The 26,252-nt window shown below is 43.2% G+C and overlaps 1 protein-coding gene across 2 annotated transcripts in view; it reads right to left on the bottom strand.

The window, feature by feature from the left end:
• Positions 1 to 433: 433 nt before the first annotated feature.
• The window catches only part of LOC140396189 (actin nucleation-promoting factor WASL-like), a 98,115-nt gene continuing 72,296 nt past the window's right edge, over positions 434 to 26,252 (bottom strand). Inside the window, exons 6-12 of one of the 2 annotated variants that reach the window (XM_072484457.1) lie at positions 22,621 to 22,786; positions 21,138 to 21,180; positions 19,763 to 19,916; positions 5,771 to 5,788; positions 3,057 to 3,610; positions 2,359 to 2,467; positions 434 to 1,622 (exon numbers count right to left, since the gene is read on the bottom strand). In XM_072484457.1, coding sequence (XP_072340558.1) covers positions 1,561 to 1,622; positions 2,359 to 2,467; positions 3,057 to 3,610; positions 5,771 to 5,788; positions 19,763 to 19,916; positions 21,138 to 21,180; positions 22,621 to 22,786 — 1,106 coding nt within the window. In that variant the 3' untranslated portion in view covers positions 434 to 1,560. The remainder of the gene's footprint in view (positions 1,623 to 2,358; positions 2,468 to 3,056; positions 3,611 to 5,770; positions 5,789 to 19,762; positions 19,917 to 21,137; positions 21,181 to 22,620; positions 22,787 to 26,252) is intronic. The other variant, XM_072484458.1, reaches the window with a different exon arrangement.

Here is a 26,252-nt window from a genome sequence, read left to right as displayed (position 1 = left end):
TATGTAGTTACATTGTGTACCTTGTGTTGCCTTATGTATTTTCTTTTCATGTACTTAATGATTTGTTGAGTTGCTCGCAGAAAAATACTTTTCATTGTACCTTGGTACATGTGACAATAAACAAATCCAATCCAATAAACAAATCCAATCCAAAATTATAACAATATGGAAACTATTCTGATTTCCAAAATTGAGACAAGACCGTCACAATACTTTGCACAGGTACAGCAAATGGTCAGAGATAAAAAAACATTTGAACCAGTAGTCCCAGAAATTGAGAAAATAAATACATTGCATGCACTATCCGCAAAACCATGAAGGAGAAATTAGACTGCTCAGGAGAACAGTGACTGATGGTGGGAAATAATGAGGCTCAATTATAACAGCTGAATGAAAGATAACAACAATAATAAATCTTGAAAGCCAGGAAAGATAGATTTCAGTGAATTTTAAACATTTATTTAGATATTTTTCAGTTCAAAGTTTCATTCCATAATTGCAAATCTGTATCGAGTTTGCTCTTTGATTCTGATGCAAGGTCATTAAAAGGACTATAATGTAAAGATACTGATGTCAACAGTCATTATTACATTCACTTCCAAATATTCCCCACTGCAGTTTAACAAGCATTAAGCACAGCCCTTTATGAATACATTAAATGCAAATTCCTAATCACAGCTTTCACCTCCACAAAAACTGAACATTAGGCTATTTTCCATTAACCCTTACACTGCTAAATATGCATTATGGATGATTAGAAGAAATGCTGTTACTTAGCACTTTAAGGGTTAAAAATCCTTGTCCCCCTGATTGCATTTAGAGTTTTCCAAGAGGACTGGAATTCCTATTTGAAAAACTTTGACCAAGTTTCCAACAGACATGGAATAAGCCAGGAGTATAAATATTTAATAAAGTAACAGACATAAGTAAGGGGATTTCAACTGAAAATAGTCATGATAGACAGTATTGCTGCATACAGTATAAAACACAGATAAATTGCTGTGCATCTTTGCATTGGATCACTCAAGACAGTATTGCTGAACAGTAAGACACAAATGAGTTGTCTGTAAGCTGTGCATTTATGTGACAAATTACATCAGAACGGTGCAAAATTCTACCAGCTTCAGCAACAATGAAGTGCTGAAGAAACTGAATAGAAGAGCTGTATTTAAAAAAGTTATAGTGCTATGCGAAGCTTTAATAAGACTTGCTTCTTCTTAGGTACAGAAATTGCATGGTTTTGAAAAAATAGTGTTGCTATTTTGGCTTTTACAAGCATAATTAAAGTTCATGTCGACTTTGCTCCTACTCAATCACACAATTTCTTTTGTTGTTGGAATGAACACATTCATATGTTGTTCTTTATATGTCCCAACACAACTTTGCATAGGGAATATCTTTATCCACAATGCTTTGTCAAATGAATTATTAAATGAGGTATTGCACAGATTATGAAAAAGAGCAAAGGCAACAAAAATATACAGCAAAATCTGAAGAACATTTACAGGACAATTTTACAAGGTTCAAAGACAGGAAGGTTTACAGTCTTGTTAAGAAAATCTAATCTTCCCATTCATCATCATCGTCAAAATCTTCTTCCTCATCTTCATCCTCATCTTCATCTGCAAATAATGTTGGACTTAGTTTATTAGTCATCAAATAATGTTTGACGACCGTTCTTAAGCACAAATGTTTCAGGATATTTCATTTGATCACTTTTGACTAACTTGCATTCATTCAGCATCTTTGGCAGAGGCAAAATGTCCCAAAGTACTTTGCACAACCATAAGAAGAGCAATCATTGAACCAAAGGATGAAAGATTTAGAGGTGTGATGGGTTTACAGAGAGGAAATTGGAAGCAAGAGGCCTTTATGGAGGCACTTTCAATGTTTTGACACCTAAATGGGAAACACACTGAAAATGGTGAGAACAGAGGAGGTAGAAGTTGATGGAGTCTGAGAAAGGAGAGATGGGCTTGGGTGGATTGTGAGAGGCAGGGGGTGGTGAGGGAGGATTGAGAAGGAGAGATGGGGTTTGTGAGTGAGTGAGAGAGAAAAAGCACCAACCACAATGAGGGGAACTGGAAGCACCTTGGCTTGGTAGACAGCAAGCAGGGGAAAGTCACATGGGAGCTGAATGGGTGGTCTCCATATGTGAGAATGGATGTTATTTTAAATTTAATATTTTGGGGGAATGTGGTGCTATTCTGTAACAAAGGCAACGTGTCTGTATGTGCAAATTATTTAATTAAGCTGGGGAAAGGTTAAAGGATACAATTTGAAAAAGATTGTCGCATATTTAAAAGTCAGGTGTAATTTCTGGGACTCAGAGTGACAGTGACTATTTGACAACCCCACCTGAAGAGTGAATGGCTTTACTCCTTTTCTGCATGACCTCCATCAGGGCTCCCACAATTCCTGCTGTAGGAGTAGGTGTTGATGGAGAAGAAGAATCCTGGTCATTTACCTGTAAAGGAATTGACATGTCATTACTTGAACTATAGAATACACAATACAATAGTGACTTGTTTAACACACAGGCTGCAGGCTTTACTTCCTAACTGGCATGATCTACAATGCAAGCCTCAACCACAATCAAGCAAAAGTGGCTTCATTGAATTTACTGAATTTTTGAACTAAATATTATCGACTCAATGGGCTGAATGGTCTCCTGTTCCATAAATAACCATTATTATGAAATCAGCAAGGGACAGCAAAAATGTATTGGAAAGCAATAATGCAATTTATCAATCTCTCGAGTGAGTTCACCACGTTTAGTTTTGTTTTATTGTATCAAAGTTCATATTGCAGCATAAAATGCTAGATGACAAGATTCAATTCAACATCGCACATATGCCAGTCACTGAAAGTGAAAGCCTTAAACATCAATGAACGAAGCATATTTTGCAGAAGAATTTAAGTTCAACTTTATCCATGTATTTCAGTTAGTTTTCTGTTGCATTTACGTTGCTCTATATAGTACAAGCATAAAATATCAAATCTTCTGAAGAAATAGTCACAACTTGAATTGACTGATCATAAAGAAAAATACTTACAGTCTTAAGCTGTATACCCTGCCGTATTTGGCCTAACAGTGCATCCCTTCCAGAGGAAGATACTGGCCGACTGCTTTGTTCAACTTTCTTCAACTGAGTACCTTCTCGGATTTGATCCAAAAGAGCTGATTTGTTACCAGTAGGTGAAGGAAGAGCATCATTTTCAGTGGCCAGTACAGGAAGTGGAGGAGGGCCAGGGGGTGGGGGGCCAGGGGGTGGAGGTGGTGGTGGAGGTGGTGCTCCACCAGCTCCTGGGCCTCCAGAAACAGGATGTGGTGGAGGTGGTGGTGGTGGGGGACCTGATGGGATTGGTGGAGGTGGGGGTGGAGGATATAACCTGCTAGGTGGTGGTGGTGGAGCTCCCACTCCTGGCCTGGAAGGTGGTGGAGGTGGGGGAGGGGGAGCTGCTGAAGGGGCTGCTGATGGGGCTCTTGATGGGGGTGGCGGAGGTGGTGCGCCTCGCCCACGAACAGGAGGTGGCGGAGGGGGTCCTGAACTATGAGGAGGGGGGGGCGGTGGTGGCCCTCCTCTGGAAGGCGGAGGTGGAGGTGGAGCTGAAACAAAACAAGATAACAGTTCAAATTCAAGAATCATGTGGGAACTCAATAAACAGAATTACTAAGAAAAAAACAATGGATATTGTAGTCATAAGGCCTGCGATCTTTACATAAAACAAAAATTAACTCAGTCAATTACATTTAAACTGGAGATTCAATTATCACTTTTAACTCCAGTTTTCATTTAATGTATTATTATAATAGTTCAAATTGAGTTAGTTTATTTAACCTATATTTGATCCTTTGTTAAATAAACAAACTCAATTTGAACTATTATAATAATACATTCAGTGAAAACTGAAGTTAAAAGTGATAATTGAATCTCCAGTTTAAATGTAATTGGCCAAGTTGATTTTTGTTTTGTGTAAAGATAGCAGGCAATATATCTTTTAATTATGGCAAATCTTTTATATCACAGGATTTTGTCTGATCTGGATTGTCATGACCTCTTCTTGTAACCTCCCTGCTCTTGCTGTGTGTAAAGTTCAGGATCTTAACAATCCAGTTTACATTTTTTGTCAGGGTACTTATTTCAAAACAAGAATGAACACTCTACCAGTAGATCAATTTTATCTCTCAAATTATTTAGGCATCCTGCATCTACTGAAGGAGCCTTACAAGTAGTATCAATTTAGGAGAAAGAAGCGACATTAGCTGCGACATTCTATTCTTGCTGTCAAAACAGATCTGCCATTATTTACTGGCATTGGCCAAATTTAAACAGCAATGTCCACACTGCTGTACCAATGTAAGACACTTCACCTCATAGAATCCCTACAGAACAGGAGATGACATTCGGCCCATCGTGTCTGCACCGACCCTCCAAAGGAGCACCCCACCCAGGCCCCTGCCTAACCGTTGGACATTAAGGAACAATTTAGAATGGCCAATCCACCTAACCTGCACATTTTTGGACTGTGGGAGGAAACCAGAATACCCGGAGGAAACCCATGCAGGCACGGGAAGAATGTGCAAACTCGAAACAGCAATCCAAAGTCAGAATTGAACCTGGGTTCATGGCGCTGTGAGGCAACAGTGCTAACCACTGCTGTTAGTGGATGAGTCCTGACAAGAGAAGCAATAGTGTGGAACATGCAAAATGACCATCAACGAGACCTTAATTTTGTTAGCTAAATGATAAAATAGGGAATATATTCTGTTAGCCTCATTATATTTGGTATCACCCAAGATCTTTATGTCGAAGCTCATTTTGAAGAAAGAAAATAACAACTTTGTGGTCTACACAGTGAAACATACAACTTGTTTCCAATTGAAGGATGGAAACAGAGGTTGCAGTAATTCCTGACCTAAATGAAGTAAACCGCCTTGGAGAGGAATCCTGACCAAGCCCATTAAGTACTCCAGGCTCATATCAAATAAAACAGGGCTAATCTAACAACTAAAAGCTATAATTTTTTAATCATATAGGTGGAGGTTAAAACATTTCTTCTCGCTAAGAATCTTCAAATTCCACAGATCTGAATAGTGATGTCAATTTAGATGCAACATTCATGCAGCTCACAGAAAAGATATAAAGATGCATAAATTGACTGGTCCAGATGCTCATGGCTGCAATGGTGACCATATAGTTGAATAAAGTTTGGGCATAATTGTGATCCAACTTAATGGTACTCCAGAATATGAATCTTACAGAGACAGCAGACCTACTCACACACCATTCTGCAAACTTGTTCCACTTGCGATAATAAATCTGCACAGTGGTAGCTTTTCTAGAAATGGACTAAGGTCTCAACTAATACCGAGACCTAGTGGCTGATGAAAAATTTCTCTGGATGCAGTATCTGATTTCTGCAGGCCCCAGTTGAGACAGCAAAACATTGATTGGTTCTTTTCTTTGTCAAAAACAATATAGTTGGAGAGGTGGTAGGGAAAACAAAGCTAATATGTACAAAATCCTACTAAGCTACAAAGAGAGCTGATGATTGTATATGGTACTCTGTAAACAGGTCATGCTAATTATTATGCAATTGGGAAAATAAATCTCAGGATTTAACTGTACTTTTAAGGCCAAAAAGCAGGAATCTTCAAAATAAAATCCAGCTGTTAGTGCATTCAGTTCACACACTATGTTTTGATCAATGTGAATTTTAGAAAAAGGAAATTTCAAACCAGCACACTTTTAGATCAAAAACCTACCAAACCACTGTGATGAACCTATAGAAGCAAATCAAAAGGAGAAAAATATTATTTTATGCTAAGAGCCATTGTTAGTATTCAAAAGGGGACATTAAAGAGTTAGTGAGACTAAACATCAAAATGGTCCAGATGGTATGGATCGCATAAAATTAAAAGAGATATCTGAAACATAACATTAATTTTCAACGTTGGCATAATTCCTCTTTCTAAACAAAAGACTAGAGACTGGTGAATATTACATTCTTTCTAAAAACACAGATAAGCTAGAACATTAGAGGTTAAGGTGTTTTACCACACTTGTAGGTAACTCAGCCCTTGTAAAATGTGGTTAGTATGTAGCCCAGTGATCTGTGCTGGAATTGCTCTCGTTTTCTGTTTATGTAATGGATGTGGAAATAAGCACAAAGTTGGTTAATGACACCAAATGAAGGGGCATGGCAATTTGTGAGAAGACAGACAGAAGGGAGGAGTGGTTAGAGGGAGAACAGATGAACGCAACATGGAGAAATGTGAACAAGTGTATTTTTAGACTAAACAGAAACATAAATGAAGTCATGATAAAACTAGATAACACTAAAATATTACTACTGTGCATTTTCCCTAACTTTGAATATCTGGATTTATAATGGAAATTGTCCTTGTGCAAGGTCATTCATTGTACATTCCCTTCTGTCATGATCCTGTAGCAGTTGAGGGTTGCAGCATAAAAAAATATATTGGCAGTTTCCATTATAAATGCAAAGAAAGGAAATATTTATGATGTAAATAGAAGTATGAAGATGGAGTTTGACTTAAAAATGGAGATCATTTAATCCAATTATCCCGAAGATCTATATTTTGACTCAACTCATGTTCAACACTGCAAGATATACTAGCTATAAATAAATTGTATACAGAAAATGCATTAGATAGATTAAACATAGGTTTTAATTGGTAATAGGTTGAAGAGCTAGGGAGAATGGGCAGAACAAGGGAGTTGACGCCATGATGGGACCAGCCATGATCACATTGAAGGTGTTTAAGCTCGGCAGGCTAAATTGCCTACTCCTAGTTCATGTGTTCAAGGGAGGAGATACTCTGACTGATTTCCAGCTTTTGGTCTTTAGCATCGTAGGTAACAGATGAGGAACATATCAGCCATGATCGAATGCGGAGCAGACTCGATGGGCCAAATGGCCTAGTTTTGCTCCTATATCTTATGAACTATGAAAAAGTTTTAAAGGGAAAATAAAATGTCTAGCAGATATCATTAAAGGAAATAGCAACACTTTTATAATCAGATTAGGTGAAGGGAGGGTTACTTTCAGATAAAAGTGGAAATGTATTTGCAGAGGTTAAAAGTATGGCAGCAATAAATTAAACATTTTGCTTTTTATTAAGAAAGGATCAAAAATGAGAACAAATATGTTGAGTAGAGGTTACTGCAGGAAAGGAATTGACACGATAAATAAAAAAACTCTGAGCATGCATCCGAGTCAGAGGGGATATTAACAGAAGTGTATGCCACAGTACTTCGATCCTCCTTAGTTATGCAAATTATACTACTGGCCTGCAGGGTTGCCAATGCAACATTATTAAAAACAGATAGCTAAATGTCAGTTGGGGGAAATCTTGTTGGTGAACATTTCATAATACAATCAAGTACAACAGCAAATCTATTAACGGCAAATTATATTTAATATTTTAGCCTTTTTATTAATGACCTGTTGTGCATATGGTTTTGTCAAAGCCATTTCAAGAGGCGGTTTAAAAAAAACTCAGGTGTACAATCAATCACTTAGCGTTATCTTGGTACACATGAATAGTCAGGAGAATTTGGATTTTACAAATTTAGCTGCAGGTTTTCAGAATAGTGGGAACCCAGTGAGGAGAGAACAGGACAAGGAAAGGAAAAGACAGAAATGAGAGGAAGAGAAAGGAGAAATTTGAGTCAGTGCTAGTGAAGGGGTGTTTGGTATGAATAAAAATTAATCCAATCCATGCCTTCCTGCTCAATGAAAAGGTCTAGGTCACATAATATGTAGCAATACCTACAGGCACAATACCGTTAGAATTCTGAGACTCACTTTTTTTTAATATAAAATTTATGTGACATGGAGAAACATAGCTGTTGAGTTAGAAAGTTAGGACTTCTGGTGGCGGCCATGCGAGAGTAGGTCACGAATATGGCAGCTCCCGCCGCGAACTGACTTACAGGCCCTTTTTAGGAGCTTTAGCGGCTCTCCCGTGGTGAAATTCGACAGGGCAAGCAATGCTGAAAAGGCTCCCCGCATCGGTTTATGGAGGAGACCAGAAGTAGGGCTGCGAGGCAAGTGAGTGAGTGTGGCGAAGCGGGTGAAACGGGTGCAGGAGCATAAAACGGCGGCCGACTTGGATCAGGCAGCATGCGCCCAGTGGTCGCGGGAATTGCAGGACTTCCTCAGAAACTGCTTTGCAGAGTTAAAAACGGAGATGCTGGCCCCGATGAAGGACTCAATGATAACGTTAAGATGGTTGAGACCCAGAAGATGCAGGAAAAGGCGATTAGGGAGCTCGAGAAAAAGGTCTCTGATAACGAGGATGAGATACTTGGTCTGGCCGTCAGGGTGGAGGCGCACAATGCCTTGCATAAGAGATGGTAGGAGAGATTGGAAGACCATGAAAACAGGTCCAGGAGACAAAACCTGTGAATTTTGGGCCTCCTGAGGGTGCGGAGGGGTCGGATGCGAGTGCATTTGTGACCACGTTGCTGGGGACGGGGGCATTCCCTCAGCCGCTGGAACTGGACGGGACGCACAGAGTCCTTGCAAGGAAGCCCAAGACTAACGAACTGCCGAGGGCTATGGTGGTGCGATTTCACCGCTTCTCAGACAAGGAACGTGTCTTGCGGTGGGCCAAAAAGGAGCGGAGCAGCAAGTGGGAAAACAGTGTAATTCGCATATCCCAGGACCTGGGAGCAGAACTGACCAAGAGGCGCGCTGGATTCAAACGTGCTAAGACAGCCCTCCACAACAAAGGGGTGAAGTTCGGGCTGCTGCATCCGGCGGGGCTTTGGGTCACGTATCAAGACCGGCATTACTACTTCAATACGCCGGACGAGGCGTGGACATTTATTAAACAGGAAAAGTTGGACTCGAGCTAAAAGACAGCTACACTTTGATGAAACGCTCTGGTGGGGATGTATAACAAGATGCTGTCCTAACATAAGATTGGGAGTAATTTAAATGCTTGAGGGGGCTGGGGAGGTGGCTGGAGGGAGCTATGTTATGTTGTTTCCCTTTTTGTTCCCTGTTTATTTGGCCATGCTCTCTGCTTTTGCGGAGCTCAGCCACAGAGGGGGAAGAGGGGTCCTATACTTAGGGCTGCTCTTCAGGCCCGGGGTTTGTTTCTTGTTTCATTGGGGGGGGGGGGGGGGGGGGGGGGGGGGAGAATTCTTTGGGGACTGTAAAGGCAGTTAAATTGGGCTTTCCATGGGAAGAGAGGGGCCCGAATAATGAGACAACAGGATGATCAGAGACAGAGGCAGGAGCGTCCGGGGTCAGCTGACTCACGGAAGCGTAATGGGGGGAGAATTAGTGTTAAGCTGGTGCTTGACTTGGGGGATTAGGATCGTGTCGCGCGGGGGTGGGATGCTGCTTTGCTGACAGAAGAGGAGCCAACTTTGGGGAAGAAATGGAGAGTCGGGGGGGGGGCCTCCAGTGGGAGGGCTCGAGTAAGTGGGAGGAGCGAGCTCGTGGTTGGCCGAAAAAGGGGGATGGCTAGTCGGCAGGGGAGGGTTAACCCCCTGTCCAGACTGATCACGTGGAATGTGAGACGTCTGAATGGGCCAGTCAAGAGGGCTTGCGTGCTCTCGCACCTAAAGGGGTTAAAGGCAGACATAGCCATGCAACAGGAGACTCATTTAAAACTCGCAGCAGATCAAACAAGATTGAGAAAGGGGTGGGGTGGCCAGGTGTTCCATTTGGGGCTGGATTTAAAGACCAGAGGGGTAGCAATTCTGGTCAGTAAACGGGTGGCATTCGAGGCAGGGAGTATTGTGGCTGATAAAGGGGCAGATACATAATGGTGAGTGGAAAGCTACAGGGGACCCGGGTGGTGTTAGTGAACGTCTATGTCCCGAACTGGGATGACGTGGAATTCATGAGACGCATGCTGGGTAAAATCCTGGACTTAGACTCACATAATTTGATCATGGGGGGTGACTTCAACACTGTGAATTGACCCTGTATTGGACCGGTCAAAGTCCAGGTCAGGAAAGCGACCGGCAGCGGCTAAGGAACTGAGGGGTTTCATGGAACAGGTGGGGGGGCGTAGACCCATGGAGATTCACTCGAGGTCGAAGGAGTTCTCTTTTTTCTCCCACGTTCACAAAGTTTATTCTCGTATAGATTTTTTTGTTGTGAGCAGGACGTTAATCCCAAAGGTGGAGGGGATGGAGTACTCGGCCATTGCAGTCTCTGACCATGCTCCGCACTGGGTGGACTTGCGACTTGGTGAAGAGAGAGGACAGCGCCCACTCTGGAGGCTAGACGTGGGACTGCTAGCGGATGACGAGGTTTGTGGGCGGCTAAATAGAAACATCCAAAACTACTTGGAAACAAACGATACCCGAGAGGTAACAGCGACTACGGTTTGGGAGGCTCGGAGGGCAGTTATCAGAGGGGAGTTAATTTCTATCAGATCCCATAGAGAGAAAGAAAGAAAGAGCGGAGAGAGAAGCTAGTAGAGGAGATACTCAGAGAAGAGATACTCAGAGTAGACAAGAGTTACGCGGAGACCCCTGAGATGGGGCTACTGAAGGAGCGCCGGAGACTGCAGGCGGAGTTTGATCTGCTGACCACAGCGAAAGCGGTAGCACAGCTGAGGAAGGTAAAAGGGGCAGTCTATGAGTATGGGGAGAAAGCGAGTAGAATGCTGGCGCACCAACTTCGTAGGAGAGGCGGCCAGGGAAATTGAGGGAGTTAGGGATAAGGAAGGTAACACGGTCTTGGACCTAGAGGAGGTGAACAGTCTTTAAGGAGTTTTATAGTAAACTGTATGAGTCAGAACCCCCGGCGGGAGGGGAAGGGATGAAGCAATTAATGGACAAATTGAGGTTTCCAAAGGTGGAAGAGGATCTGGTGGAGGGACTGGGGGCCCCGATAGAGTTGGAGAAGATTGTTTAAGGGCCTTGAGAGTATGCAGTCGAGCAAGGCCCCGGGGCCGGACGGCTATCCTGTAGAATTGTACAAGAGATTTTTGGAACTGTTGAGTTCAGACCTTTAACAAGGCTAGAGAGAAGTCCTCCCCCCAACAATGTCACAGGCCTCGATCTCACTCATTCTCAAACGGGAGAAATATCCGCTACAATGTGGGTCCCACAGTCCGATATTGCTTTTGAACGTAGATGCCAAATTGCTGGCCGCTAGAATAGAGGACTGTGTTCCAGGGGTGATAGGGGAGTATCAGACAGGCTTCGTTAAGGGCAGGCAACTGAACTCCAATGTACGGAGGCTCTTAAACATTATGATGCCCTCAGAAGGAGGTGAGGCAGAAGTAGTGCCTGTGATGGATGCAGAGAAAGCCTTTGACTGGGTGGAATGGGAGTATCTGTGGGAAACGCTAAGAAGGTTTAGATTTGGTGAGGGATTCATAGGGTGGGTCAAACTACTTTATCAGGCCCCCGTAGCAAGTGAATGCACGAACAGGGTGAGGTTGGAGTATTTTAGGCTTCACCGAGGGACGAGGCAGGGGTGCTCCGTCTCCCTGTTACTATTTGACCTTGCAATAGAGCCATTGGCCATAGCGCTGAGGGCTTCAAAGAACTGGCAGGGGTTGGTTTGGGGGGAGCATCGGGTCTCGCTCTACGTGGATGTTCTGCTCCTATATATTTCGAACCTACTAGAGGGGATGGGGGAGGTCATGCAGATTCTGAGGGACTTTGGTAACTTTTCAGGGTACAAATTAAACGAGAGGAAAAGTGAGCTGTTCGTGATCCAAGCTAAAGGGCAGAAAAGACTGGGAGAGCTTCCGCTTAAGATGGTCGAGAAGAGCTTTCGGTATCTAGGCATACAGGTGGCTCGAAACTGGGATGCCCTGCACAAGCTTAACTTATCCCGGCTGGTAGAGCAGATGGAGGGGGGGCTTTAAAAAAGTGGGACATGCTCCCGCTTTCTCTAGCGGGGAGGGTGCAGCTACTACTGGACAGCTAATATAGCCATGATTAGGAAATGGGTATTGGGGGAGGGGTCGACGTGGGAGAGGTTAGAGGCAGCGTCATGCAAAGGCACCAGCTTAGGGCACTCGTAACGGCACCTCTGCCATTCTCGCCGGCATGCTACTCAAGTCCGGTGGTGGCGGCGGCACTTAGGATCTGAGATCAGTGGAGAAGGCACAGGGAGGTGGAAGGAGCCTCAGTTTGGACCCCGATACGCAACAATCACAGATTTGTTCCGGGCCAGGTAGACGGAGGGTTTCAAAACTGGCATAGGGCAGGTATTAAAAGGATGGGGGAACCTGTTCATAGACGGGACTTTTCCCAACTTGAAGATGCTGGAGGAGAAATTTAATCTGCCCCCTGGAAATGCCTTCAGATACCTTCAGGTACGCACCTTTCTAAAAAAACAGGTGGTGACATTTCCGTTGCTACCCCCACGTAGGACACAGGATAGGGTGGTCTCTGGCACCTGGGTAGGGGAGGGGAAGGCGTCGGACATCTACCAAGAACTATAGAAGGCGGAGGAAGCCCCAGTGGTGGAACTTAAGGGCAAGTGGGAGGAGGAGCTAGGCGAGGATCTAGATGCGGGCCAGTGGGCTGATGCCCTAAGCAAGGTTAATTCCTCATCATCATGTGCCAGGCTTAGCTTATTTTAGTTTAAGGTGGTCCATCGGGCACACATAACGGCAGCGAGAATGAGCAAGGTCTTTGGGGTTGAGGATAGATGTGTGAGATGTATGGGAAGCCCAGCGAGCCATATCCATATGTTCTGGGCATGTCCGGCTCTCAGAGGGTTCTGGCAGTGATTCGCTGAGGCAATGTCCAAGATCCTAAACACGCGGGTGGTGCCGAGTCCAGAGATAGCAATCTTTGGTGTGTCAGACGATCCGTGAGTTCAGGAGGCGAAAGAGGCCGAAGTTTTGGCCTTTGCCTCCCTGGTAGCCCGGAGACGGATCCTTTTAAAGTGGAGAGACTCAAAACCCCAGTGTGGAGACCTGTGTAGGTGACATGGCTGGGTTTCTCAGGGTTGAGAAAATAAAGTTTGCCTTGAGAGGGTCCATGATGGGGTTCTCTCGGAGGTGGCTTCTCTTGGAGGTTGCAGCCGTTCCTCGACTTTTTAGGGGAGCATTAAAATGGCATCAGCAGCAGCAATCTGGGGAGGGGAGGGGAGGGGGCAAAGGTTCACTTACTGCATATTCTTTTTTTTTGTTTTAAAAAAAATTATTATATAATCTTAACGTTCGCCTTGTTTTGTTTAATGTTGCTAATGGTTATGTTAAAAAAAATTGTTTCGATAAAAATTTGAATAAAAACAATTTGAAGGGGAAAAAAAAAAAGGGTTAGAAAGTTAGTTGACAGACAATGGATAACAACATTTGGGTGGGTATTTGTATTTCAAATTCCAGAAGTATTAGAAGTGTGGCACCCCAGTAATCAGTTCTAGTTGCATTTTTATACTTGACAATTCGGGATTCCAGTGCTTTCTTGTGCAGCCTCCTAGCTTGTTCCCACCACAGCTTCGAGGTCATGTAAAATTCTGCTGCCTTTGTATTAACTCACCCCAAATTCTATTCACTCATCACTCCTGCACTTGCTGACCTAAAATGAGTCCCAGTTCGGCAACGTCTTAATTTTAAAATGTTCCATTTTTTTTCCCCTAAATCTCATGTGGCCTCTCCCCCAAAAGTTGCTTTTTAAAACGTCTCTCTCTGACCAAGCTTTTGGTCACTGGTCCTCTAAAATCTTTTGAGGCCTCAATGCCAAATGCTATTTAATAACACTTGTGACATGTCTTGGGATGACCCGAAGCCATGACCCGGAGAACCATCGCAAGCGGTAATTGTCAGACTCCACAGCTACCAGGACCTAGACAAAGAACGTATCCTAAGGTTGATGAAAACCATGCGGACCTGCAACTGGAAAGACACCCCATTCACGTCTACCAGGAAATTGCGCCCGACCTAGTTAAATACCCAGCGTTAGAAGCCAAGATGGCACTTCCGACCTAGTTAAATACCCAGCGTTAGAAGCCAAGGTGGCACTTTTCAAAATCAAAGTATGATTCGGCATGCTGTACCCAGCAAAACTTTGGGCCCCTATAAGGTCAGAGACCATTTAAAAAAACACATGGAGAAGGAAAACGACTTCGTACAAAAGAATGGACTGGGAAAGAACTAAGTGGAGGTGTGTGGAACTGTGGATGTTTTTATATCTTATTGGGGTTTTTTTTTTTTTGCATGTTTCTTGTGTTGAGTCAGGAATTTCCACATGGTCTGGTATCTTTCCTACAGATTATATTGGTTTCTGCTGTCTGAGGTTACAGATTTGGAATCTGCAGTTATCGGGTTCAGTCCATCTGGGGGAAGGGGAGTATGGCAGTCCTCATTGGGCTTCTTGGGCATTCCCCTGCCAACATGGGCAACCTTAAATGGAGAGAGAGTGGGTGCAGGGCGGTTGGGGATCAACCAGATTGGGGTTACTGGCTTCATTTCACTGGGGATGGTGTGTGTGTGTGTGTGTGTGGGGGGGGGGGGAGGAGAGGATGTTAGTGAACACGTTAATAAATGGGAGTAATGAGGGGACCTGGGGACTGGAAAAGAGAGCGGTGGTCGTGACATCTCCTGGGTGGGTGAGGCGTTTCGGGGAGAAATGAGTCGGGGTAAGCTGTCTGATCGAATGGGAACAAGGTGGGATAGGTAGAATGCTGTTCTCACAGGGTGCGTGGTTGAACGGTCTGAATGAGGTCGGTGGCGGTGACTATCTTGGACAGACGGAGAACAAAGGCAAGCCCAGGTATACATGGGCATGCCCACGAGGCGGTCACGGCTGACCCTAAAGGAAGAGGGGGTGCAAGTCCCCTTCGTCAGATAGACATCTGGAATGAGACGGGGCTCAATGGCCCAGTCAGAAGATCCCAAGTCTTTTCCCACCAAAAAAACCTGAACACCGATGTAATTTTCCTACAAGAGGCCCTACACCCCAGGATCAAGGACCAGGTGAGCATAAGGAAGAGCTGGGTGGGACGGTGTATCAATTGGAAGGGGGCAGGGATTGGAAGCACCGTTGGGTCAGGAAGAGGTCATAGAGTGCACCAAATCCATGCAATCCGGGAAGGTGCCGGGACCAGATGGGTTCCCGGTGAACTTCTTCAAAAGGTTTTCGGTGGTGCTGGCTCCACGCCTGCTGGGGATGTTCAAAGACGCACTGTCGAGGGGGGCCTTGCCGCCCACATTCGCGTAGGCTTCAATCTCATACCGAAGAAAGACAAAGACCCAGTGAAGTGTGGGTCATACAGGCCTATCTCACTCTTGAACACCGACACAAAGGTTCTTGTGAAGGTTCTGGCAATATGACTGGAGAGTTGCTTGTCAGAAGTGATTACGGAGGATCAAACCAGGTTTGTCAAAGTCCAACAGTTGTCAGCTAACATCAGACGACTGTTGAATCATGGGATTGGACACCAGAGGTGATCATCTCCTTGAATGTAGAGAAGGCCTTTGACCGGATGGAACGAAAGCACCTCTTCGAGGAATTGGAATGGATTGGGCCAATGTTCACCCATTGGGTGAAACTACTGTATAGCGCTCCCAATGCGAGCATCTGGACGAATGCCACAAACTCAGAATACTTCCAGCTGTACAGAGACACGAGACAGGAATGCACGCTGTCAGAGCTGTTCGTCCTGCCAAACGCGCCATTGGATATATCTTTCAGGTCAGCAAGCGGGTGGAATGGCATTGAGAGAATAGCCAGCATGGAAAAGATTATCCAGCTCCTGAGTGTTTGGAGCCTCCACAGGAGACAAACTAAATCGGATTAAGAGCAAAAACCTTCCCGCCTCTCCTCAGGGAAGAGAGACAGAACTGGGTGCGCTCCGTCCAAGTTGGCCCAAAAGAAGTTTAATAACCAGGGGATCCAGATAGCCCACAACTGGGAGCAGAGCCACAAATTTAATCTAACCGGATTGGTGGAAGGGGTGAAGGCGGATCTGCAAAGGTGGGACTCTCCCTAGCGGACAGAGTGCGGATGATAAAAATGAACGTCCTTACGAGGTTCCTGTTTGTGTTTCGGTCACTCACTATCTTCTTCCCCAAATTGTTCTTCGCCAAGGTAGACAAGCTGATTTCGGCCTTCGTATGGGTGGGGAAGAACCCGAGGATATGTAGAACTGTCTTGCAGAGGGAACGACGCTCAGGAGGTCTGGCATTGCCAAACATCATGTTCTACTATTGGGCAGCAAACGTGGAACGGGTGCGGAGTTGGCTTGAGAAGCTGGGGGCAAAGTGGGTGCAGATGAAGGAAGCATCAGGAACTTCCCTGTGGGCACTGGTTACTGCCCCACTCCCATTCTCCCCAGCCAGGTTCTCGACGAGCCAGCTGTGGCAGCATCATTAAAGGTCTGGAACCAACTCAGACACCACTTCAAGCTGAGGGACATGTTTGTCTCGGCACCAATCTGTAAGAAACACAGATTCATACCAGTGGGAATGGACACAACCTACAAAACATGGAAGGGGGAGGGGGGAGCAAGGAAGTTTAGGGACATGCAAGTGGACAGCAGCATGGCAAACCTGGAGGAACTAACGGACAAGTTTCAACTCCCGAAGTTCAGATACCTCCAGATGCGGGACTTTCTCTGCAGGGAGGCCTCTTCATACACGTCTAAGCACATCTTGCTAGACAGATTGATATGATGAGTTGGGAAAAGAAAAATAACTCAAACATAAATGGGTGACTACTGGAGGAAGCAAGGGCTTCACCGGACGAAACAAGGGTGAGATGGGAGGAGGAATTTGGGCTCGAGCTGGAGGGAAGATTCTGGAGTGAAATTCTGTAGAGTGTCAACTCCACATCGTGCACTCGGCTGGGTTTGATGCAGCTGACGGTGGTACACAAAGCACACCTAACAAAAGTGCGCATAAGTGGGCTCTTCCCTTGGGGTGGAGGATAAATGTGAGGGATGCCAGAGGGGGCTGGAAAACTACTCCCACATTTCTGGTGAATTGGTTGAATTCTGGGCCACCTTCTTCGGAACCATGTCGGAGATTGTGGGGGTTAGCCATGTCTTCTGGTGGCAATCTCAAAGTGTTGGACCAACTGGAGCTTTTTGAGGGGGTGGCGGGGGGGGGGGGGAGAAAGAGGGCCGGTGAATTACCTCCTTGAAAGCCCGGTAGAGTTTGGCAGCACCACCTAGGGCCTTGAACTGGCTGGTGGACCAGGCAGAATTCATAAACCTAGAAAAAAATCTAATTTGTTATCAGGGAGTTGGAGGAAGAGTTCCACTCCAGGTGGAAGCAATTTATCACCATCTTCAAGGACCTATTCGTGACCAGCAAAAGGTGATTGGGGGGGGGGGGGGGGGGAGAAACTGTTTGCACTACATGTATTTGTTTTATTGATGCTCACGAATTGTAATATTGTTGTGTTAATTAATAATAATCTTTCTTGTTGTCATAAGTAGGCTTACATTAACACTGCAATGAAGTTACTGTGAAAAATCCCCTAGTTGCCACACCACTGCGCCTGGTCCGGTACATGGAGGGAAAATTCAGAATGTCCAATTCACTGAAGAAGCACGTCATTTGCCATGCTTGGAATAAAAATATATATTTTTAAGGACTATTGATCTTTTTAAATGGAAAAGTAGATAAACATTTGTAGCAGAGGTTGATGCGGAGCTTTGGCGGGTGTTGGGAAGGGAGAAATATTTCTGACCAATAGGGTTCATTTTAGACTGTACTAGCAACAGACAGCAAAAATTGTATCCATGCAACCTGCCTTTACAGAAACTACCATGATTTTGTGTGTATTGGCTTACCATGTCAACATTGAGGCAGAGAATACAATGAAAGTGGAGTCGCAGGTGGACAAGGTGGTGAAGAAGGCATTCAGCATGCTCGGTTTTATTGATCAGAATATTGAATACAGGAGTTGGGACTTGTTGAAGTTGTACAAGACATTGGTAAGACCACACATGGAATACGGTGTTCAGTTCTGGTCACCCTATTATAGGAAGGGTATTGTTAAACTCGAAAGAGTGCAGAAGAGATTTACGAGGATGCTACCAGGACTTGATGGTCTGAGGTATAAGGAGGCAGGGACTTTCCCTGGAGCATAGGAGGCTTACGGTGATCTTACAGAGGTCTATAAAATAATGAGGAGCATAGATAAGATCGATAGTCAACATTTTTTCCCAACGGTAGAGGAGTCTAGAACTAGAGGGCATAGGTTTAAGGAGGGGAGAGATACAAAAAAGACCAGAGGGGAAATTTCTTCACAGAGGATGGTGAGCATCTGGAACGGGCTGCCAGAGGCAGTGGTAGAGGCAGGTACTATTTTGTCTTTTAAAAATCGGTTAGACACTTACATGGGCAGGGTGAGTTTAGAAGGATATGGGCCAATTGTGGGCAAATCTGGGCAGCACGGTAGCACAAGTGGATAGCACTGTGGCTTCACAGCGCCAGGGTCCCAGGTTCGATTCCCCGCTGGGCCACTGTCTGTGTGGAGTCTGCACTTTCTCCCCGTGTCTGCGTGGTTTTCCTCCGGGTGCTCCGGTTTCCTCCCACAGTCCAAAGACGTGCAGGTTAGGTGGATTGGCCATGATAAATTGCCCTTAGTGTCCAAAAAGGTTAGAACAGGTTATTGGGTTATGGGGATAGGGTGGAAGTGAGGGCTTAAGTGGGTAGGTGCAGACTCGATGGGCCGAATGGCCTCCATCTGCACTGTATGTTCTATGTTCTAAGTGGGACTAGCTTAGTGATAAACTGGACGGCATGGACAAGCTGGGCCATAGGGCCTGTTTCCATGCTGTAAACATCGATGACGCTAAAGAGAATTAGAAGATAAAATATTGCTAAAATGGTTTCGGGTGAATTAGACTAAACATATCCAAGATAGAACTCGCATAGTTTTATGGGAAATCACAATACAGAAGTCGGCTAAATCATATATAATTTATAATGTTTAACCCAGAATCTGAATGTAGAATTCAAATATCTAAAGGAATAATTTAAAACTGTTAAAGAACATTGCTTCAATTAGAAATAATGAATGAGAGAATTGAGGGATGCAATGGAGTAATCACTACTGTGTTCTTTTCTAGGAGCTGGGATCTAGTTGGTTTGAAAACATCATCTCTTTGCTGCCTCTAGGTGTCCCAAGTGAACTGAACTGGGATTGCTTCAATCCCAGTTCCTAGAGGGTGTGGCTCACTTTGCAGTTTCATTCGTAGGTCACAAAAACGTTGCTGCAGGATTTATTGGTTCACAGTTCCATAAATGTGTTTAATAGTTTAAAATTAAAATAAGATCATAAGATGCTTTATCATCTTCAAAGGCAAGAGAGAATCTTGGAGGTTCAAGACACTTGGTAGCAGCTAAAGTAATTACAAACAATGTTTGCATTACCTAGTACACATTACCGGAAGATTACAAAGTTAGCGAAGACAAACTCCAAGAATTTGGAATCGGGAGTCACCTACGGAGTCAAAATACAGTCAAAAAATTTTTTTTAGCGCATAAAGGATAGAGAAAAACATTCAAACTATGATGGAAATCAATGTGCCATGAGAAGGTCAGAAATGAATCAAATGGGAGGCTAGGATAGCACGCGAAGCGGAGCACTCTTTTCCGCAACATGTAATAATTATACTATGGTAGAATAGTTAATGCGAGTATTGTACAAAAAAAGTAGCATTTTAGTCAAAAGATCAATGATAAACTGATAAACCACTGCTGTTGAGTCTTAAACTCTGGCAAACATTAAAATTGGTCAACAAGCCGATCCTGAAAATGTAGATGATATGTTCGCGAACTTACCCTGTCTACGCAACTCATTTTTCACAGCTTCAACTCCTCCCTTTTTCTCTATAAAATCATATATAATTTTGGATGTTTCTTTGTCCTTCAGCTGTGACTCAGAAATGCCACACATGTCAAACAGATGCTTTAATTCAGGATCCAGATTATTCAGCTGTAAATAAAATGAGCATGGATATTTTAGCAATTAAAGGTGACTCAACAGAAATATAGAAGAGAAAATTAAAATGAATTATACTGAACTTCTTACGTAGCCCCATTATCATAGCGTTTGCATTTATCAAATCTGCAATAATGTTAGGTTGGGATACTTTACCCATTGGGGGAAATCTATCGGAGGACCCATTGGCTATATGCGGATGTCAATTCAGTGCATTGTTCAGTGATAAGGATTGTGTAATGTAGTTGATCAGAACATTTATGTTTTTACTTGTATGATGTGTTCAAATGCAGCTTTCAAGACATGAAAAGTCTTATTCAACGAGGAGCATCAATTTAATTAGGCAGCATCAATTCATTCCAACTAATGATCACAACCAACAATCTGTGGTATGGAAAGGCCTTCAGGAACAGCATACATGGGAAGTGAAGTTATAATGATGCAATATGGGTGATCAAATTCCGGTTTAAAACTAAACAAAGTAGTTTTACGTTGCATTGAGCACCTAACCAAGGAGTACTTGACACTGACAAGAAAATTTCCATTCATGATGGATATTCATTTGCAAGTCTTTTTCAAACACTCCAGTTGTCTCAGTTTCTTGTTTTGTAAAATTGTAGGGAAAGTTTGTCCAGTTATAATTTTACATTTATGCATAAGAGGTGCCTGCTGAATACTTGCTACCCAAAAAAAAATATTTAAGCAACTAGTTTCAAAGTACTAATAGGAGCAACAGGTACATACATATGTCTTCAACTCAAATATTGTTTCATTTTCTGTAAAATGAAATAAATCTAGATTGCCGTTCCTGTGTTTAAGATAATTATTTCAAATCAAAAACTTGGTCATTCGAAAGGATCCCTGTTTCAACTCTTACAGCGAGTTTGCAACCAATATCATCAGCAATTCCTTTGCATGATATATTCACGGTGATTCTACAATCACAACAGATTTTTCAATCTGCTTTCCATGAACACAAAATCATGGAGTCATAGGGATAAGAACCCAGGAATGGCATATCAAGCATACTTATAAAAAGGACATAAAACAAATCTGCTCATTTAAAGCAAATATACAAGATCATGACAATAACCCTGCCTATCTAGATATGTGATTTTTTTCAAATATTTAAAAGTAAACTAATCCTCAGATGATTTCAATATTTTAAAAGAAAACAAATGCTCAGATGATTTCAGAATAGATCATTTTACTTACATCAAAACCTGTATTTGGATCCCAGCCAACATGTCCTATATGCCTGTAATTGGAAAGGACACAAATCATATGCAAATTTACAATACAGAATACAACGTGTCTTTTAAAAGAGCCTTTTTAAAACAACACGCACCAGGAAAATTCAAATGAACATTTTAAGGATAATATCGTCATTCTAATTTGCCCCTCCTCTCCCTAATCTTTTTCTCTACTGAAGGAAGTGAGTCAGGTCAGTGCAATTTCACAGGTAGTGGTTCTCAAGTCCCTTTCCCAAGGACTATTCTTCACATGTTGATCCCACGTTGGTGGCCGAATGGACTGCCAGCACTCACAGCTGAAATCAACCTTGCCTTCACATAACATCCTAGAAGAGCAGGCTGGGTAGAAATCACATGGAAACCCTGGCTGATGCACCCACCCCTTTTGTTTAGCTCAAGGATTAAAACAATTGCAGAGGTCTTTAATAAGGACACTGGGAGTCTACACCGAGTGAGAATAACAAACTTTGGTTTATTTTCAATACAACACCCGGTAGATCTCTACCCAGTCTTCTCTCGGTTGGTGCCTTATTGGCTGACCTTTTATACATACCTAAATGGAGTTCCCCGCCCCTCGGCGGGAGAGCTTGCACTCTGCAAGAACCACGAGGAAAAAGTGATAATTCCCACCTCGTAAGTCCCGTGCGGAATATTACACTGTCTTTATTGAGGCAGTAGTTTGATTTGCACATTTTCTTTCATGTTTCAATCACAGTTGGACTTTTAGCACAATTTCATGATCAACAATATTTTTCCTCTATAAATTCAACATATTAAAGTTTCAGTCTCAACTTTAGTGATACCAATGCTTGCATTCCTTGGTCCAAAAAAATGACTCTCAAGTGTCAAGAAGTGCCTTTTTTCAAACAGCTGAAGAAAACAGTAACAAATTCTTCATTAATATACTTTATTAAAAAAAAATTTAGAATACCCAATCATTTTTTCTAATTAAGGGGCAATTTAACGATTTAACGTGGCCAATCCACCGAACCTGCACATCTTCGGTTTGTGGGGGTGAAACCCAAGCAGACACGGGGAGCATGTGTAAACTCCACACGGACAGTGACCCGGGCCTGGATCGAACCCGGGTCCTCAGCGGCGTGAGGCAGAAGTGCGCACCACTGCGCCACCGTGCCGCCCCCTTCATTAATACACCTGAGCCTTCTATTATGGATGCTGAAATTTAGTGGCACCTTGGTTGTCCTCAACGATCATGCGGGCAAACATCACAAACGAACATGTAATAGGAAGGCTTACAAACAGCTAAAAGCACAAATTATTCAAGCATCTCCTTAGTTTTGCAGTTTCCAGATCTGAAATCTTGAACCAGCTAAAACATTATAGTGTATTCCGCCATCATTCTATGCAGAATCATTAAAAATAAATTTACATGCAGAAAGGATTTTAAAGTAATCTTCAATTACTGAACAATCAAGAATACTTACTGGAAGTTACTTGGTGTACCAATGTCCGCCTTAGTCAATTTCTTCTTTTTACCTTTGACTTTCTTTTTCTCTTTGGCATATACAAAATTGTTAACCTGTGCATTGTATCGAACATTGGTAATTTCTGGATTCCTAATGTCAACTGTAGCCATAGGAAGGGATGGTCCTGTGAAGGAAAAACACACCAAATCCATCACTGGCTGTGTAACTTAGTGCTTACCTACCTTCATACTTCTTCCTTTAGGTAACAGTTCATGGGAGAGAAAAGGAGTGGAGGGAGGACTGGGAGTGAAAGCTAGATCACAGATGTTTCCTTCCTTCCATCCATTGCTGCAGTTTATGTGAACCCATGAATGACTAACTATCTCTCTTCCCACGATGCAGCCCCAATGTCATTTAGTCACTTTGCTGATCCAAACAGATTAAGTCAGTATTGTAGTTGCATCCTCCAAGATGAGGCAGTCATGACAACAAGCTAGTTTACATTTGGGTCTAATACAGGGAAAAAAATCATTATGATTTCTTCTTAAAGTTGTTCTCTCCAGTAACTTCTCAGATAAAAAAGTTAAACCTTTAGATACAACTCCCAACTTCTCCAGAAGAACCTACCCAAACACTGAAATTACATCCAACGTTCAAAATTTAAACTGTAATTAAAATCTCATGGCATGAGTGTAACACGAAAGCAATGCAACAAAAAAAAAAAATGTAGCTTGTTCCTCAGTCTTGGAAAAATCATTACATTTTGAGAGAAAAGAAAAAGGATAAACTGGAGGTCTTTATACTGAAGTGGCCAAATGATTCAAAATGAAAATCTGTTACAAACGGCAAATCCCAACTCAAAGCTCCTAGAATTAGATCTTAAAGCCACATTGAACAATGAAATGTCGTTTGAAAGGGAACTTTCAGACTCAGTAGAGCACCACAGTGTTATATGTCTGTTTTTGGTATCAGAAATTAAATAAGTTATTTACCCATTAGGAATGAAGACTTTGATGCAACAGTTACCAAATTTCAGTAACTATCTTGACAACCAAAATGACCCTGCGTTCTGACAGTGATTATCTAATTGAAATTGCAGATTGCTCCTGAAGGTAATTGGATCCAATCTTTGCTCAATACCGTATACACTTTAAAGTGCTAAGCCAAATCTAACAAGCCAAATATGAACATCGAAAATAAAAGCCCCTCCCAATTTTCTTTTGAAATTGCAGACAATTTTACTTTTGGCCACCAAGCCATACAAGGTTCTCCATTTTATGGAATGCAGGACCTGGACATGTGCTCCACTGAATCCATAGAATCCCTACAGTGCAGGAAGCCATTCGGCCGATCGAGCCTGCAGCAACCCCCTGAACGAGCACCCTCCCTAGGCCCACTCCCCCGCTCTATCCCCATAACCCCACCTAACACTGCACATCTTTGGACACTAGGGGCAATTTCATGGCCAATCCACCTAATGTGAACATTTTTGGATTGTGGGAGGAAACCCATGCAGACATGGGGAGAACGTGCAAACTACACAGTCGCCCAAGGCCAGAATCTAACCCTGGTCCCTGGTGCTGTGAAGCGGCCGTGCTAACCACTGTACCGTTACTACAACAAGTTGAGTTTCAATCCATGACAGACCATTTACATTAATTACTTGGCTTTATCCATTTTAATTCTCACCTGATCCCCACTGTTGCTTTAATCTTTACCCATTCTGGTCTTCTCTATGTTCAGATACTCCACATATTCCTTTTTACCTTCTCCAAATTAAAACTGCAATAGGTTACATTTTAAAAGCTCCAGCTTATTCTACTTAAGTTCTTTATATCATAATTCTATTTTCACACATCATCTCCAACAGTTCACAGACTTGCTAGTGCAGGTGGTGGTCATTTGGCCCATTGCATCTGCACTGGCTCTGAGCAACTCACCTAGTTTCATTCTCCAGCTTTCTCAATGTAATCTTGTACATTCCTCCTTTTCAGATAACTGTGAAATTTCCTTTTGAATACATCAATTGAACCTCCATCCACCGCATTGATTTTGCATTCCAGACCCTAAACCACTCACTGCACGAAAGTGTCATTTTTACTTCTTTTATTAAACTACTTTAAACTTGTACCCACTCACTCGCAATCTTCACAGTTTCTCCCTATTTACTCTGCCCAGAGTACTGGGCATCACGGTAGCACAGTAGCTAGCACTGCTGCTTCAGAGCACCAGGGACTCGGGTTGAATTGCGGGCTTGGGTGACTGTGGAGAGTTTGTACATTCTCTCAGTGTCTGCATGGATTTCCTCCGTGTTCATCGGTTTCCTCCCACAGTCCAAAGAGGTCCAGGTTAGGTGGATTGGCCATGCTAGAAAATTGAACCTTGGTGTCCAGGATGTGCAGGTTAGGTGGGGTTACAGGGATAGGGTGAGACAGTGGGCTGCTCTTTCAGAAGGTTGCTGCAGACCCAAAGGGCTGAATGGTTTCTTCTGTACTGTAGGGCTTCTAAGGTGCTCAGAGACGCTGAGGATCCGGATTCGAACCCCAGCCCTGGGTCACTGTCCGTGTGGAGTTTGCACATTATCCCCATGTCTGCGTGAGTTTCACCCCCACAACCCAAAGATGAGCTGGTTAGGTGGATTGGCCACGCTAATTTGCCCTCAATCGGAAAACAAAAATAATTGGCTACTCTAAATTTATATTAAAAAAATGTTTTTATATTTGCCCTCTGTGACCTGATAATTTCTACCTCTGCTCGGTCTTCCAGCTCTGTACGGCATTAAATGCTTATCACTCAGAGCTTCCTTTGCATTTCCCAACTATGGTAGCAGGGCCTTTAGCCATTTTTAGTCCATGCTCTCATTCTTCATAAACCACTCCATCTTGCTATAATCTCCTTCAAAAAACTCTCTCCCAACACCATCCAGCACCATTGAAGCTCACGGGGGTTGTTCTAGAAAAATGTAAACTGCTGTTGGAATAGCTGTTGTGTGCAAAATTAGCTTTCGTTGTAGAAAATAGATCAGACAAGATCAGATTATCTGACGTGTTCAATTTCTCAGACAAACAACTGTGGCTTACAATATTCAAATTCAAAATGGACTAAAATATCCTTGATGTACTTAGTTTGGCGTAATTGACAAACAGTGAGTGATGGGTTCTGATAAACAGTCTTATCTATGCCGTTTTTAAAAATAAATTTAGAGTAGCCCATTCATTTTTTCCAATTAGGGGGCAATTTAGCATGGCCAATCCACCTACCCTGCACATCTTTGGGTTGTGGGGCGAAACCCACGCAAACACGGGGAGAATGTGCAAACTCCACACGGACAGTGGCCCAGAGCCAGGATCGAACCTGGGACCTCGGCGCCGTGAGGCAGCAGTGCTAACCACTGTGCCACCATGCTGCCCATCTATGCCATTTTTAAACTGCAGTTTATTCTTTAAGAATGCTGACTGAAGCTCAATTAACAACTTGTTTGCTTTAACGCACAAGTGTGTAATTGGAGGAGTAAAACAGGATTATAAAATCAAAATACTGCAGATGCTGGAAATCTGAAATGAAAGCACAAAACTGAGCACGTCTGGCAGCATCTGTATGGCTTCATCAGAATATTATATTAGACTCGAAACGTTAATTTGGTTTCACTT

Source organism: Scyliorhinus torazame, chromosome 19 (genome assembly GCF_047496885.1).
Source record: "Scyliorhinus torazame isolate Kashiwa2021f chromosome 19, sScyTor2.1, whole genome shotgun sequence".
Lineage (NCBI taxonomy): Eukaryota > Metazoa > Chordata > Chondrichthyes > Carcharhiniformes > Scyliorhinidae > Scyliorhinus > Scyliorhinus torazame.
The sequence above is the reverse complement of the archived record's forward strand: the minus strand, read 5'-3'. Positions and strand labels throughout refer to the sequence as shown.